At 47.0% G+C, this 16,128-nt stretch overlaps 2 protein-coding genes and 2 long non-coding RNA genes across 7 annotated transcripts; 1 reads left to right on the forward strand and 3 right to left on the reverse strand.

Moving 5' to 3' along the window:
- Positions 1 to 387: 387 nt before the first annotated feature.
- Positions 388 to 3,505, reverse strand: ttc19 (tetratricopeptide repeat domain 19). The gene is made up of 11 exons (XM_028019975.1): positions 3,096 to 3,505; positions 2,812 to 2,942; positions 2,648 to 2,739; positions 2,243 to 2,353; positions 2,039 to 2,077; positions 1,901 to 1,957; positions 1,728 to 1,789; positions 1,463 to 1,566; positions 1,189 to 1,352; positions 964 to 1,126; positions 388 to 842 (listed from the first exon to the last, which is right to left on the reverse strand). Exons 1-11 carry the CDS (start codon positions 3,167 to 3,169, stop codon positions 694 to 696), a joined length of 1,146 nt encoding a protein of 381 aa, XP_027875776.1. The 5' UTR covers positions 3,170 to 3,505; the 3' UTR covers positions 388 to 693.
- Positions 3,506 to 3,636: 131 nt separating this feature from the next.
- On the reverse strand, positions 3,637 to 13,050 carry LOC114146145 (gastrula zinc finger protein XlCGF52.1-like). Of its 4 annotated transcripts, XM_028019968.1 has the most exons (6): positions 12,182 to 13,050; positions 8,677 to 8,974; positions 8,087 to 8,199; positions 5,976 to 6,123; positions 5,704 to 5,851; positions 3,637 to 5,558 (listed from the first exon to the last, which is right to left on the reverse strand). In XM_028019968.1, exon 6 carries the CDS (start codon positions 5,506 to 5,508, stop codon positions 4,234 to 4,236), a length of 1,275 nt encoding a protein of 424 aa, XP_027875769.1. In that variant the 5' UTR covers positions 5,509 to 5,558; positions 5,704 to 5,851; positions 5,976 to 6,123; positions 8,087 to 8,199; positions 8,677 to 8,974; positions 12,182 to 13,050; the 3' UTR covers positions 3,637 to 4,233. The 4 variants fall into 4 exon arrangements, with proteins under 4 accessions (XP_027875769.1, XP_027875770.1, XP_027875768.1 ...); XM_028019969.1 differs by lacking the exon at positions 5,976 to 6,123 and having other exon boundaries at positions 12,182 to 13,048; XM_028019967.1 differs by lacking the exons at positions 8,087 to 8,199; positions 8,677 to 8,974; positions 12,182 to 13,050 and adding an exon at positions 6,994 to 7,130.
- On the forward strand, positions 8,981 to 11,984 carry LOC114146152 (uncharacterized). Its single transcript, XR_003595851.1, has 2 exons — positions 8,981 to 11,333; positions 11,720 to 11,984. It is a non-coding gene; the product is annotated as an uncharacterized LOC114146152 (long non-coding RNA).
- Positions 13,051 to 13,434: 384 nt separating the features above from the next.
- On the reverse strand, positions 13,435 to 14,288 carry LOC114146151 (uncharacterized). The gene is made up of 2 exons (XR_003595850.1): positions 13,936 to 14,288; positions 13,435 to 13,778 (listed from the first exon to the last, which is right to left on the reverse strand). It is a non-coding gene; the product is annotated as an uncharacterized LOC114146151 (long non-coding RNA).
- Positions 14,289 to 16,128: the final 1,840 nt, after the last annotated feature.

The following is a 16,128-nucleotide window of genomic DNA, read 5'->3' on the forward strand; positions in this document are numbered from 1 at the left end:
AGTCCAAGAAAGATCCGGTTCTGGTGGGTTCTTCAGAACCATCCAGCTGATGCTAAAGCTAGCACAGCTAACGGCGTCAACAGGTTCATGCGGCTTTGGACCGGTGTGGCACCTGGACCGGGTAAGGACCGGCGTGGCGTCCTGGACCGGGTCAGGACCGGCGTGGCGTCCTGGACCGGGTCAGGACCGGCGTGGCATTCCTTCTTGTTTCTGTCTCTAAACGATTTTAATTTTGATAACAGGAAACAGATTCACTGCAGGAGGAACTTCCTGAAACAAAGATCTACGGTCGGATCAGAACCAGGAGGAGGGGCGTCATCATCGTCATCATCATCATCATCGTCATCATCATCATCATGTCAGTCAGATTATCAGTGAATCACGACCAAAACACCAAACATCATTTATTTAAACTCATGTTGTCACAACACACAGCTGTTCTTAGCCCCGCCCCCTCCTGCTCACTGTCGTCACGGAGACGCACTCAGTAAACACAGCAGGGCGACTCACCTGTGGGAATCTGCACATACACACACACACACACACACACACTGCTACACACTAAAAACACAGAGCTGCATCCGCTCCGTTACAGAACCACATAATGGGTCAAAAGTTCTGGAGGTTCTGGAGAAATGATGGGAAACAACAATGGGACACATGTAGGACCCAGGACGGGTCATCAGAACCAGGTCAGTCCTGCTCTTCCTTCGTCGCCTGGCTCCTCCTCTTCCTCAGCTCCTCCAGCCCGTCCTGGATCCGCTCCAGTGCGGCCCGGTCTCCAGCCTGCTGGGCCCGGTCCAGTGCCTCCTGATAGAACCGGGCAGAGTCACCCAGCCGGCCTGGGGACAGAACCACAACCAGAGGTCGGAACCAGAACCAGAGGTCAGAACCAGAACATTAGGTCGGAACCACAACCAGAGGTCAGAACCAGAACGGTCCGGTCTGTCCAGGTGAACTCACCTGTGTGCAGCAGGATCCCCGCCAGGTTCTCCAGCAGAACGTGGTGATCCGGATTTTCCTCGGAGACGCTGAGGTCCACCGCCTGCTGGATCAGAACCAATGCGTCGTCATGACGACCCTGCAGGTCCAAGATGGTGGCCAAGTCGCTCATCAGGACCAGTGTCTGATGGAGACACAGAAGAGTTCAGACTAGGTGTCTCCGGTGGTGTCACCAGGTGTGTCTACCTGTGGGTGATCCTGTCCCTGCTCCTGGCGGCAGATGTCCAGAGCTTTCCTGTAGTCGTGTCCAGCCAGGTCCAGATCCATCCTTGAGACTCGGTACCGCGCTCGCGAGTCCAAACACAAACCCAGCAGAAGGTGAGTGTCTTTCCTCAGAGCTTCCTGCTCCTCTGGAAACAGAAACACACAAGTCGCTGAAATGTCTCACCTGTCCCCTCTGTCTCACCTGTCCCCTCTGTCCCACCTGTCCCCTCTGTCCCACCTGTCCCCTCTGTCTCACCTGTCCCCTCTGTCTTCTCGTCTTCTGGTTGCTTCTTGTACTTCTCCAGTTTAGCCTCCAGTGATTCCACACAGAACCTGAAACCGTGTTCGGCCAGCTCCGCCCTTCACAATAGAAGAGAAAAGTTAATGACCTTTGACCTCTGATAACTTTGACTAACCAGTACCAACACGGTCCTGATATACAACTGGACACGAAGTGAACTGGTTCTTCAGGTGATCTGGACACGAAGTGAACTGGTTCTTCAGGTGGCCCCACCCCTTACCTGTTCTGCTCAGCGTAAATGGTAGCCAGCTTCAGAGACATCTCAATGACGGCGTTGTCGTCCTGGAAACAGACAGGAAGTGAGGTGGTGTTTTCAGACAAATGGAGGGTCTAACACTGAACCAGCTCAGGAAGAACTGAAGCAGAACACCTGGGCAGGTGAGGGGAGCTAACCTCTGGAGTTCCTCCTGCCAGCATGTAGCTCATGGCTGCTTTGAACAGCTTCTCTGCCTGAGAGGAAGAGGAGCAGAGATGAAGATGAGGAGAACTAGCTGAAAGGAACCAGCCTGGATTGGACTGGGCCGTACTCACGCTGTCCAGCTGACCTTGAATGTAGGCCAGGTTCGCCATCTGAGGAGGACGTCACTGATCATTCAGTTAGCAATTACACAGCAGGACAGAGGACAGACAGAGGACAGACAGAGGACAGACAGGGCACAGACAGAGGACACACAGAGGTCAGACAGAGGACAGACAGAGGACACACAGAGGACAGAGAGAGGACAGACAGGTCACCTGGCTGTAGGTGTAGATGATGGCCTGGTTGTTGTGGGTCTGCTGAGCGAGAGCGACCGCCTGGTGGAAGAAGGACGAAGCCGCCTGCAGATTTCCTCGATGCACGCTGAGCTGCAACAGAAAGTGGACGGTTACTCTGACCAACTGGACCCGCAGGACTCGTCGGTTCCCGCCGACTGCAGCCGGCCGCAGAGGTCCGTCCCGCGGACCAGACGGGCCTCTGGTTCTGGATGAGTAAAGGTCGGGCTCGGTTCTGAACATCCCGCCCTCGAGTCCGGACTCGGTTTCTGGGTCTCCCGGCTCGTCTCAGCCGACGTGGGAACACAGAACTTTCTGTTCTGTGTTCCCACGTCGGCGTGTGTCCTCTGTCTGTCTCGGTTCTGGTTCCGGTCCACGTTCTGGTACCTTGGCTTTCTTCAGCAACAGAATGATGTCGTCCTCCTTCCTCTGAGCTTCGTCCCTCTGGTCTTCATCGGTGGCGCTGAACAGGGAGAACGCTGCAGGTCAGCAGAGAGAGACAGGTCAGAGGTGAATCCCCAGGTTTCTGACAGGTGAGTGACTGAACCTACCGACTACCGCCCACAAACCTCCTCCTCTTCTTCGGTGGTGTTTTGTGCCGTCTTGACGTCTGCTTTGTGCCTCCCAGCATGCTGCGCGGCGTCCCGCCTCAGAAACAACCCGAGCAGAGGTCAAAGGCCACCTGTAGGGGCGGTAAGCTGTTAATGCAGGCGGTCCAGGTGAGCCCAGGTTCCCTGCGGTGGATGAGGTATTGATACGTCATCAATATTAATAAATGCTAGAGCCAATCAGAAACCGCCATGAGGAGAAGCTGCTGATGTTGGTCGGTACTGACCTGACCCCTCCAGAACATCTGGACCGGCTCAGAGTTCGGCTGAGGATGGTTCGGAGTACACAAGAAGCCGCCATCTTTACTATTTACATAAAATGAACGGAAGTTATGCTATGAAATGCCGCACTTTCAAAATAAAAGCCTTGAAATCTACATTTCCGCAGATTTTCAGCAAATATTAAAAAAAATAATTGGTGTTTTATTTTTCCGAACTGATTTTAGTTCATTTTGGTAAAATTTCTGAAAGCAGAACCAGAGGTAAACATCCAACAGGGAGATGTGAGTGTGGTGTGAGCATCATAACTACAGGCTGAGTGGAGAAAAATTAAAACAAGAATTAAGGAAACATGGTGTGGAAGCACTAAGAGTGAATACACACAAGATCAATAAAGCATTTATTAAATTTCTAAAGGAAATGGGATTTTATATATAAAATTTTAGTTTAAGTAGAAGAGAAACATCCTGTGGGGCTCACTCCAGCACAGTAGGTGGCGATAAAACGGATGTCACCCGCCTTAAAACTCAAGAAGAAGAGAACCAGCGCTAGGAGGTTAAAGCAGTTTTATTTTGGTTCTGAACTGTTCAGGGAATAGATTCATTAACTGGGTCAGAATCAGGAAAACCGATCCTGGTTTTGAATGTGTTCAGCATGAAGAAGCAACTTTGACCGACCCGGTTCTGTCCAAGTCAGCAGTGAAGGTCAGGGATGGAGGGGGTTCAACCTGCAGGTCCAGAACCAAACATGATGCTACTGGTCTGAACCAGAGGTCCAAAATAAACCACATCAGGCTCAGCTGATCAGACCTGTGACCTCTGACCCTCCAGCTGTCAGTGGGGACATCTCTCTGGAAGACGGAACCAGAGTGACGTCATGGACCCAGAACAGAACCGGGTCCAAACATTCAAGATTTTTTAATCAGAAACTGGATTCCTGGTTCTGACCCGGTCCTTTTACATCTCCAGAACCAGGAATAAAGACCATCTCCGAGCTGAAGAGGAATCACTCCGACTCTTTATTCTGCCTGGTTCAGTCCAGTTAATCAGGTTGGTCCAGTTTGTCCAGCTGAGGACTGCTACAGTGTGCTGACCTTCCTGGCATTCTGCTCAGCAGAACCAGCTGTGCTCTCGGCCCAGAACCGGCTCACTGGGCCGGCCGGTGGTCCGTGAACCTCTTCAGGTGGAACCTCAGGACTCCTTTGGTCTTAAAGGTCTTGCCGCAGCTGCAGACGTGCGGGCGCTCGCCGGTGTGGTCCAGCTGGTGCACGCGCAGCAGGGAGCTGGTGAAGAAGAACTCGCCGCAGGTGATGCAGTAGTGGTTCTTTTCGCCGGTGTGCGCGGCGCGCTGGTGGGTCAGCAGAGAGCCGGACGTGATGAAGGTCCGGCCGCAGTCGCGGCAGCCGAAGGGGCGCTCGCCGGTGTGGATCCTCTCGTGGGCCCTCCAGGAGTTGTGGTAGGAGAAGGCCTTGTCGCAGTAGGAGCACTGGTAGAGCTTCTCCTTGGTGTGGCTGAGCCGGTGCATCTTCAGGTAGTGAGCGATGGTGAAGCTCTTGCCGCAGTCGGCGCAGCTGAACGGCTTCTCGCCCAGGTGGAACAGCTTGATGTGAGAGTTGAGGTGGGACGACTGGGTGAACCTCTTGCCGCAGGTGGTGCATAGGAAGGGCCGCTCGCCGGTGTGGGTGACCATGTGGGCCTTGAGGTGCGGCGCCTGTGTGAACCTCTTGCCGCACTCGGCACAGCCGTAGGGCTTGAGGCCCGTGTGCGTGCGGTCGTGCAGCTTCAGGCCCTGCAGGCTGGAGAAGCACTTGCTGCATTCGGAGCAGCGGTACTCCCTCAGGTCCTGGTGGACCCGCTGGTGGCTGCGCAGGCCACCCAGCAGCTTGAAGCCTTTCCCACAGGTGGGGCAGGTGTGCGGCTTCCTGCTGGAGTGGGTGACCTGGTGGACCTTCAGGCTCTGAGGGTTGCTGAAAGTCTTGGAGCACTTGAGGCACGGCAGGCGCTTGGAGGTCTTGTGCGCCCGGCGGTGGAAGTTGAAGCCCTGGTAGGAGACGAACATCTTGTCGCAGACGTCACAGTGGTAGGACCGCTCCCCCTGGTGGGCCTCCAGGTGCTGGTCTAGCTGGTTCTGCTGGCCAAAGCCGTCCCCACAGAACCAGCACTTGAAGGGCTTGGTCCCGGAGTGGGTCCGGTGGTGAGTCTTCCAGTCCCGCTTCAGGGCGAAGGTGCGGTCGCAGTAGGAGCAGTGGTAGGGCTCGCTGCGGCCGTGGACCTGCTGGTGCAGAACCAGGCTCATCAGGGTCGGGTAGGTCTTCCCACACTCCCAGCACTGGTTGGGGTTCTGGCCCCGGTGGGTCCACAGGTGGGCCTCCAGGTGGGCCGGCTTGTAGAAGCCCCGCTGGCACATGGGGCAGTACGCCATCCTCCTGCCGCTGTTGGTGGCGCCCCACGGCCGCAGCTCAGGGTGGTCATCTGAGGAGGAGCAGAGGTCAGAGGTCACTGACCTGAACTGGTTCTGAGGAACCCTGCAGCCTCCGTCGTTCACATCCGACCATAAACCGACTCCACAGAACAGGCAGTCAGAACCAGAACCGAACTGACCCAACAGAAGCCTCACCCAGAGACAGGAAGTCCCGCCCCTCCAGCCACGCCCTGCAGTCAGTCAGCTTGACACTCAGCTTCTTCAGCAGAGGGAAGGACCGGATCTCCACGTCGTCGCCTGGTTCTGGTTTGATCTGGACGCTGCAAGGTCCAGCTGCCGCATCCTGGAACAGAACCAGAAACTTCATCAGAACCAGATCTGAGGAGTTGTCAGATCTGATTGGTTGGTAGAAGTGAGGCTGAGGCCAGCTCCTAAAAAACAGATGTCGTCCTTCCACCAAACTATACCTGACACCATGCGGTCAGACTGCTGCTCTAGAGTCAGTGACCTCTGACCTCAGCCTCAACTCCAGACGGCGTGTCCTCCTCCTGCTGGGTCAGAGACGGTTCAGGTTCCTGGAACTAGTCTGGGGTTCTGGTTCTGTCTGGTCGGTTCCTACGAAGATTGACAACTAGCTGATGATCCTGGTTCTCAGAACCAGCCCGGGATCCTGCAGGTTTTAGTTCTCTCCGTGGTTCAACACGGCTGGAACCACCTCTGAACCGCATCCGGACCACCAGAACCAGGCCAACAGTCTGGGTCTCATGTCTGGTTCCTATCTTAATAAAACATCAGGAAAAGAACCTGATCAGAACCAAGGTTGTTCTTTCACAACTTGAACCAGTCGGGTCGGGCAGACCGACTGAATCGAACCCTGGATTAGCTGGTTCTGCTGATCCGGATGCTGACCGGAACCGGACCAGTACCGATGGATCAACCATTCACATACCAGCTGCCAAACCGACCCGACTAACGGGGAGCTGGCAGCCAATCGTGTCATCGCATGATGTAAACATGATCACACCTCGTTGTTTATATGATGACGTCAGAGCCAGAACCTTCAACCACAGCAGAACCCTAAATGATCTCAGGCCCAGAAGCAGCTGCAGGTTCCACCCAAACTGCCGCATTTCTGAGGGGAACATTGGACCCAGAACCGGGTCGACAGAACCGTGAAGAGAGCAGCCCGGTAGCTGCAGCTCCCACCAAACTCCATTCATTTTCCGGCTGTTTTTAGCTTCAGGTCCAGGTTCTGTTACTTGGTTCGGTGAAAGGTTCTGCTCTGGTTCCGTTCTGTGTATCTGAAGCGGTCGTGTGATGGGAGCCAAGGTCCGGTATAACTAAACTGGATCGGTTGATCCAGAACCGAATCAATCAAAGCTTCTTATCTGCCTTTTTCTGAATGGAGTCTGGTGGAGCGGTTAGCTGCTAGCTCTTCCAGAGTTCTGACCTGGTCCGGTTCTGAGGTTCAAACCAGCTCCTTACCTGTGAAACCGGGTCGGTCTGCATCCCTCCGGGTCTGTGTTCCAATGATAAACCAGAACCGAGTCCGGAGCTGATACTGGAGCAGTTCCGGGACAAAGGTCACACGCCCCCCTCCACCAGACTCCGATCGGCTTTCAGCTGATTTAGGGTTCGGCTGCTCTCAGACTGAACAGAACCTGTTCTGACCCAACAGAATTATAGAATTAATAGTTTCTCCCTTCCGGTATCCCCGGGTCTCCAGGTTCTGTTGAGCTCAGAACCAGTTGTGGTTCTGAAAGATGCAAACGAGTCAGAACTGGGTCCATTTAAAACCACAGGGGGCGCCATAGGCTTTGCTGGTCAACCTGGCAGAAACAGAGCAGCTTCTTCTTCTCTGGACAGAAGACGGGAGCACAGCAGCTGGAGTCGCCCCCCTCCCCAGCTTGTTGCTGATCCAACAGTTCTAACGGTCTCCAAGTCTAAAGTTTCTCCAGAACCTCAGAAGGTTCTGAGGTTCCTCCGTGGAGGCAGAACTGGATCCAACAGAAGGTGGAAAGCCTCCAAATAACGTTAAGACAGACTGGGAGATAATTTCATAAATGATGTTTATTCACTGCGACAGACTGGCGACCAGTCCAGGCGACCAGTCCAGGCGACCAGTCCAGGCGACCAGTCCAGGCGACCAGTCCAGGTGACCCCGCCTCTCACCCGGACCGTTGGCTGGACAGGCAGCAGCTCCTCCTGACCCACTGGGAACAAAAGGTTAGAAAATGGATGGATGTTTATTCAGAAAACGTGACGTTACAGAACCAATCAGCACACGTTTCCAGGATCAGGGTTCTAACAGAACCGAGCTTCAACTTTTGGGTTTCATTAAAATGTTTCATTAGATCTGACCATCAGAGTAGAACAGAACCGCTGACCCGGTTTGGTCTGATTCTGGAAGAGGAGCCAACCTGGGGAGGGTTATCAGCTGAGCCCTTAAAGCTGGTCTCCTATTGGCTCCCAGGATCACATGACCAGCAGTCAGTTTGCTTCAGCTTATTGTTGCCTAAATGGTTTTAGAGCCATTTCCAACAAACATAAAATGATATAAAATGGAATTATAACTCACTATTTTAGGGACAGAATCAGGAGTTCTTCTATCCGCTGCTTTTTATCCCAGGAAACTTCCAGCCAGCAGGAGGCGCTGGAGCGCCAGATGTAAATCAGGCTGAGCTTCGCTTTCTGAGCCCAACGACAAATAAAAATGGCACAAAGGAGAAGTTGAGCTAGCAGTAACTTTTTTGTTTAAGCAGTTTTTTCTCAACACTTTAGTTTCCAAACCATGAATCCACAGAAAAGCTTCAGATTAAAAGTTTCCTGTTTTTCACACCAAAAGTCTCTAATGAACATTTTTACAGATTAGTTTTCATATTAACTGCCAGCTTATCGTTGATTATTGATCACAAATATTTGTAGCTTGAAAATAACTCATTTCTATTGTGTTAATAAATGGTGGGGTTCAACATTCATATTCGTTTTTGTAGCATTTAGATTTAAATTAATTTTATCTTGGTGGGGATCAGATGAACGCTTCGGTCGGACTTTGTCACGGCGCCGCGCTCTGAGAACCAGCTGCCTGAGGGTGGCGCTACAATTCGGCCTTTTGTTCACATCATCTCCCAGTAGGCTCCGCCCACATGGTGACATCACAACACTCACCTGTGCTCGCCGCTGACCCGGCCCCTCCCAGATCCTCTCTGCAGGTGCAGACTCACCTGAGGAACAGAGTCACATCACAAAGGTGGGTCAGGTGACAAGTCAGGGAGCGCCGACCCGCCCGGATCAGAACACGCTTCGGTCCGGTTATGTCACGGCCCCGCCTCTGTGAACAGACTGCTGGGGGCGGAGCTTCAGTCGGCCTTTTGTTACATCACTTCCAGGTGGGCGGCGCTCGAGGTCACACACTAGTTCTGGTGAACCAGGACCGGTTCAGCAGAACCGCTGCAGGAACTGGACCCTGAACATCACAGACATAAGAGTAGACCCGCAGTGACTTAGACTGGTTTTACTGTCATTGCACAAAGAAACATAAGTGAAATGGACAATGAAATGTCACACAAACACATATATATATAATTACATAATATACAAATAATCATGTATTGCTGAATATATGTAACTTAGTATTTTCAAGCAGTCTCAGACAGTCTGAGTGATGGGATTGTTGAGCAATCTGATGGCCAGTGGGAGAGTCTGGCTGTTCTGCAGCGGATGCTACAGAACCTCCTCCCAGACGCCAACCGGATGAACCGACCATGGAGAAGATGGGTGGAGTCAGAGAGGATCTGGTTAGCTCTGGCTACGCAGCCCCCATCATCCTCTCTGCTGTCTTCACAGAGACTTCCAGTCTGACAAGTTGCAGCTTCCAGACCAGATGGACATGCTGCTGGTCAGCAGGCTCTCAGTGGTTCTTCTGTAGAAGGTGGAGAAGATGGGTGGAGGAGGGAAGCCTTTCTCATTCGTCTCAGACAGTGCAGGCGCTGCCGTGCCTTTTTCACCAGTGAAGTGATGCGAGTCGTCCAGCTGAGGTCGTCTGTAATGTGAAGCCCAGGAACTCAGTGCTGCTGACCGTCTCCACTGTCGTTGATGAGGAGAGGTGTGTGGTTGGGTCCAGACCTCCTGAAATCCACAATGATCTCTTTTGTGTTGTTGAGTTCAGGAGCAGGTTGTTGGTTCTGCACCAGTCCTACCCTAACTTGGCTGCAGGACACACGGCAGCCATCTTGGCTAAACCAAAGCAGCAGAAGAAGTTTCAGCACTGCTGGATATTTTTGTTCACATCGATGGACTGTTGACCTGAGGACTCAGGAAATAACTTTTCACAAGTAAGATGGACATAATATTGTTTATATTTTGTGATCAGAATATTACTATACTGTATTTATGTCCACCAGCAAAATACCAGCTAATATTAGCTGTAGCGAATCGGGGTAATACCTGGTTCAGCCCCACTAGGAAGTTTCACCCAGTTAAAAGTTTTAACATTTTTAACATGGACTTAGATTATATCAAGAGCCTACTTTAGAAATAAAACATTATAATAAATATATTACATGTTATAACATTCACCAGTTCACACAGGTGGCAATGACTGTTATTAATATGCAATTCTTTCACTGTCAAAAGTAAGATGGCTCCCAAATCTCCCGTTTTTGTTTTGAAGGTTTCCTGAAGACACGATGTGAGGAAGAAGTGGGAAAATAAGGAGAGACGGATTCACTGCACAGGATGAATCTGCTGAATCACTCTGAATCTAGAACTCCTCGGCTGGAAGACATGAAAAATAACCTTTATATATGTTTATATATAAAAAAAAAAACTATTATGAGAGGCTGTATGCTTTGTGGAGAGTTTCATATGGCCGAGTTTTGATGAAGCTAAAGTTGGTTTCCGATTCGGAAATGGCTAAAGGGCGATTCCACCTAATATTTCACTACCTTCTGGCATCTTTAATCGACTCTAGTTTAAAAACTACAACACCTAGACTCTTCAAACCAGCACTGCATTATTCTGCTCTAATAGCAGAATATTTAGAATCATGTTTGGGATTCATGAAACCTTTATCTGATTTGTGAAACGTCAACAAAGGGCAATTTCACCACTTTTTTATCTTGGTCCCATGAGAACTGCTCTAATTTCAAATCTACAACACCTAGACTCTTCACAAAACCTGGACTAAATTATTCTCAACTAGTAGTAGAATATTTAGAACCATGTTTGTGAAACTTTTTTCTGATCTGTGAAACTTCACTTCACAGATCGCTGCAGAAGATCTTTCCTTCCAACAGCCATCACCATCTACAATAACTCTCTGAAGAATTAATGAGTTACACAAATATTTAATTTCCCTTTGGGATTAATAAAGTGATTTTGAATTAGAATTTAATTTGAATTTGAAAAAAACTGCATCGAACAAGTGTGAATAATAATCTAAATTTTAATGAAGTTTCACAAATCCCGTAAAAGTTTCACAAATCCCAAACATGGATTAAAATATTCTGCTTTTAGTTGAAAATAATCTAGTCCAAGTTTGAAAAGTCTATGAGTTGTACTGGAGCAGTTCTGGTGTGATCCAGATGCAAAACAAAAGTGGTAAAATCAACCTTTATTAAAGTTTCACAAATCCGATAAAGGTTTCACAAATCCAAAAACATGGTCCTAAATATTCTGCTATTAGTTGAGAATAATCCAGTGCAGGTTTGAAGTGTCTATGTCTTGTAGTTTGGGAATTAGAGCAAATCTCATGTGACCCAGACCGAAAAAAAAGGTAAAAATTGCCCTTTACGGAAGTTTCACAAATCCAAAAACATTCAGGGGTCTCAAACTCAAGGCCTGGAGGGCCGCAGACCTACAGTTTTTAGATGTGCCACAGGTACAAAACACTGGAATGAAATGGCTTCATTACCTCCTCCTTGTGTAGACCAGTTCTCCCAGCCTTGCTAATGACCTAATTATTCTGTTCAGGTGTGGTGCAGCAGAGGCTCACCACACCTGAACACACCAGAGGATCTAAAAGTTGCAGGACTGCGGCCCTCGAGGACTGGAGTTTGAGACCCCTGTTAAATATTCTGTTATTAGAGCAGAATAATCCAGTCTTGGGTTGAAGTGTGTAGTTTTGGAGATGGAGCAGTTCTAATGCAACCCAGATGCAAATAAAGTGGTAAAATCAACCTTTATTGAAGTTTCACAAATCAGATAAAAGTTTCACAAATCCCAAGCATGGTTCTAAATATTCCGCTATTAGAGCAGAATAATTCAGTCCAGGTGTGAAGAGTCTAGGTGTTGTAGTTTTTAAACTAGAGTCGATTAAAGATGTGGAAGGTAGTGAAAAATTAGGTGGAATCGCCCTTTAGCCATTTCCGAATCGGAAACCAACTTCAGCTTCGTCGTATTTTGTAGGTGGCTGCAGCAGCAGCAGCATTGAATAAACCAGGACCTTGTAGTTATCATTAAAACAATTAACCTGTTTCTGTCGTATCTTGTCGCGTATGCTGAACTGACAGCTCCTGTACATGTCTAATGCGCATGCGCACTCATAGAATGTATGGTAGACGTATGCTGACCTGACAAAACACCTGTCTGGCTCCCGTCGTTCACTTCAAAGAACCGGCTCTAAGAACCGAAACGTTCGCGACCGACTCATCACTAACCCAGATCAGCTCACCTGGAGAAGAACCCAGGACCGGGTGGTTCCGACACATCGGCCTGGTCCAGTTGATGTAGCTGGCCTTAGCTAGCAGTTAGCATCCTGCGGTACCTCAGTCATTGCCCCCCCCCGGAACCAGCAGAGAAAAGTCAGAGGAAATCGTATGGAAGCCTCCCCGCTAGACCCGAACTGGATCGGAACCGAAGTCAGACAGTCTGAAACTCATCGGTCGGAAACTTATTCAATCCACGCCGGCAGGCTCGTGGTTAGAGAGCTCCGTTCAAAGCATCGCTGCGCTGCTGCTGATTCTTCTTAACGGCGGAAACAACTTACCGCCACCTGGTGGCGTGGAGCCGCTTTTTGCACCCAGGTCCTCATTTAAATACATTTAAAACCTGAATATCGGGTTAACAAGTGTAACTGAGTCTATATTGTTAGTTGTATATTTTCACGAAATGTTTTCTTTAATTTATTTGCCCTCTTATACTTGTCTGTCTTTGTGTTCCTCTGTGTCTGCTATGAGGGGTTTGGTCCTCCAGCTCTGCCCTACTTTCTTCTTCTTTTGTTCAGGGTCCTCCAGCACCATTATAAATGTTAAGTTGTTCATTTCTTCTTCCCTTTTGTTACTCGTTCCACTGGGAAGAGGCAAGTTTTATAATCTATTGTAATCCTTTCATTTATATTGTCCAAATGTTTATTTTTTTTCTTCTGTATTAATGTTAGGTGTTTTAATATTTTCATTCGAGTTGCTATTACGCATTTATAACATTTGATGCATGCTAACATTATTATTTTGTATAGATCGGGTTGGAGAACTGGAGCACATGCTACGTGCTAATGCTAATATCTCCCGATTGACAGATTGAATAAACGGAGAGCCTCCAAACCCAGACTGGTGATTTTTAGGTTTGTCTTATCAACACACAACGCAGAAGTCCACCGGTCACACAAGCCCATCACTGTCTTCCTCTGTTAACCATATTTATTTCTTTGAAGCTCAGTGTTATATTCGTGTTTGATAATGACCAGGCGTCTTGTATTGCTCAGACACTTTTATTAAAGTCTCCTTTCATGCGTCTGTTCAGGCCCGTGCAGAGACCACTGAAAGGGCAGGTGCTCAAAAAAAAAAGGGCACATCTAACCGCATTCTAGGAAAGACTATTAACAAAACCACACAGCTTTCAGAGCTTAATAAAAATGATAAATTACAAAATTGTGAGACATACAATATAAGCTAAGGAAAAACTCTATATGGAGCATAACACTATGCATATGTTAGATATTTTATTAGTAATTTCTTTCTGCAGGTCTATTTTGTTATAGGAAAGTATTGCAATATTCAAACCCGCAATTTAGCAAAATATGTAAATCAGAGCTGATGGTTTAGCTCCGATTTACATATTTTGTCTTTACAGAATTACACTATTAAAAATATAAACAAGGGCACAATACAACCTTTTAGTGTACTGTAATTTATAAAAAAAAAAGACTTGTTGCTTTGCATTTTCATCCATAGTGTTTATTTCTGACTGTTGTCCCTCTCCTTGCCTGTCTTCCTGTGTTGCTGACTGCATTTTTGTCTCCTCCTCTGATCTATCACTTTCCTTCTGTCCATCTGGGAGCAAGAAACAAACTAATCATTATTCTACACCTAAATTTAGTACATCTTAGCATAAGAAAAACACAACAGATGCCCTGTAATATTAAATATATTGTTCACTACCAAAAGTTACATGTTGATAATGTTAAGAACATTTTTTTTTTGTTCGTACCTGCAGTACTCGTTCTGACCCAGTCGGTCAACAATCCACTACCTTTTGCTGCATCTATCAATTCTTTTCTTTTTTGTTTCTGCCGTCTTTCTTTACGTGGCATCTTTGAACTGAAAAAAGCAAAACATAATGAATTATGATAAGAACACTGTATTAACCACACTACCAATTATTTACCTTTGTGTTTAAACCAATATGTTTTTCAGTCCTTAGCACAACATAATATTAATTTCAGAGAAAAGGAGGCCTCTGCTGTGGAGCTCAATATGTTTCACAATTATTCTATTAAAAATATAATAATAACCTCAATTAAATAAAATACAATTGTGATCAATACATTTTGAATTGAAACAATTTTTAAACAAAAGTTTTGCTTAAAAATTTTTTTTTTAAAATTAAAATCAGAGATTTATGTCTCAAAGTGAGAAAAATTATTTGTGAACAAACTTATTTGCTCATGTCATAAATCTTTTCTTGCTATTGTAAGTTTTTGTTTATGATTCAAAGTTTTGCTTGCTTCTCACATGACGTCGTGGGCGGGCCGAAAATTGCAACAAAAGAATTCTGATGTGTGCAAATAAAAGTTTGTTTTGCAAAGAACTTTTTAAGTTAACAAGACAAAATTTAGTTATTTAATTAAAAAAATTAAAATAAAACTTTTTGTTTAAAAAAAATAAATCATTATAATTCAAGCAGTTTTGTAAATTCTATTCCCCTTCAAGATACATTAACCTAATGCCAGAATAAATGCAATTAATATACATTATGCAGCAAAGGAAATTAGATAATCGGACATATATTCATTATAGAGAGATGATCGGTTTTGGATCGTTGATGTGGCCCCATCAGCAATAATGAAGAATGACCGCTATCATTAGCGATACAGGGAAGAAGCTTTTTAGTTATCTTGCTTTGCTACCAAACTCGTTAGCTAACAGCTAGCTAATAGGACAACAACAACAGCCTAATGTCTGTATGATAAAATACTGAATCGATAGATAAGAACAGTTTTTTCTTACTTTTCCTTCCTTCCTCCTCCATGTTGAGCTCCGCAGTAAGCTACTGCGCAGTCTCACTGACTGAGCGGGAGGCAGCTGCGTCATGCGTCACGGACAAAAGGTCAAAGGTAACAAGGTGACCCGAAGGGCTTATTATGTTGTTTTTCTTTAAATAAAAACAACAACAACAAAAAATAATAATTTTAGTACATATCAGAAGAGGGCTTGGGAAATTAACTTTAAAAAAAAAAAAAAAAAAAAAATTGGACCAAAAGGGCACTTTAGGGCAAGGAGCAAAAAGGGCAGGTGCTCAAGCACCCCCAGGCCCCCCCCTCTGCACGTGCCTGCGTCTGCTCACACAGGTTTCTTACAGGTGTGTCACCCAAGACTCTCTCACTCTGTTGTTCTATTCTTTACATTTATGCATTCACATGAACTCATGATCGCCACCTAGTGGACATAAGTATAATTCATTCAATCATCACACTCAGATTTGAGTATTTATTAAAATCGGTTCCTAATTAGTTCCCTGAGTTTATGAGTTCAGCATCTTTATCGGAGGAGAAGAACGAGACAAAGACGAGAATGAAAAGGCCGCATACTACGGAGTCCTCAAGGGGACATGGGGGAAAATTTTGTTTTGCGTTCCCTCGCAATATGCTTACTGCAATATTTGCTGCTCTATTTTGTATACAGTCACTAATGTCAATTTAACATTTCAAATATATACATATTTAAAGAACCTAAATGGTGGCAGAGCGCCGCACTGGGTTAACTGGGGGAATCTCATCTGTCCGTGTGTCAATCATCTCCAGGCCACGATTATCGATTTATTCCATTTTGATTATCATGCTTCAAACTTTACAAGGACTGACCAGGACAAACTGCACAAGTGCCGCTTCCTAATACACACGACGCCGGTCACCTTCCCATTCATACCTGGTGACGTCACGCCCACATCGACACGCCAACCACCCAAGTGTCCTGTCAAATCAATAATTACTTATTTCATTCATCTTACAGAGCCTCGGTGGAAACGAGTTTATTATTATTAATTCTTTGGTGCAAAAACTGATTGAAACTCGATTTATTCACTGCATGTTTATGTCTGTTAAGGAGGTTGAGATGAAACTGCACAGGAGATAACCCGCGGTAATAACTCAGAAATAGTTCAAATAGTTTGGATGTATTTTTA

Source organism: Xiphophorus couchianus, chromosome 6 (genome assembly GCF_001444195.1).
Source record: "Xiphophorus couchianus chromosome 6, X_couchianus-1.0, whole genome shotgun sequence".
NCBI classification, from domain to species: domain Eukaryota; kingdom Metazoa; phylum Chordata; class Actinopteri; order Cyprinodontiformes; family Poeciliidae; genus Xiphophorus; species Xiphophorus couchianus.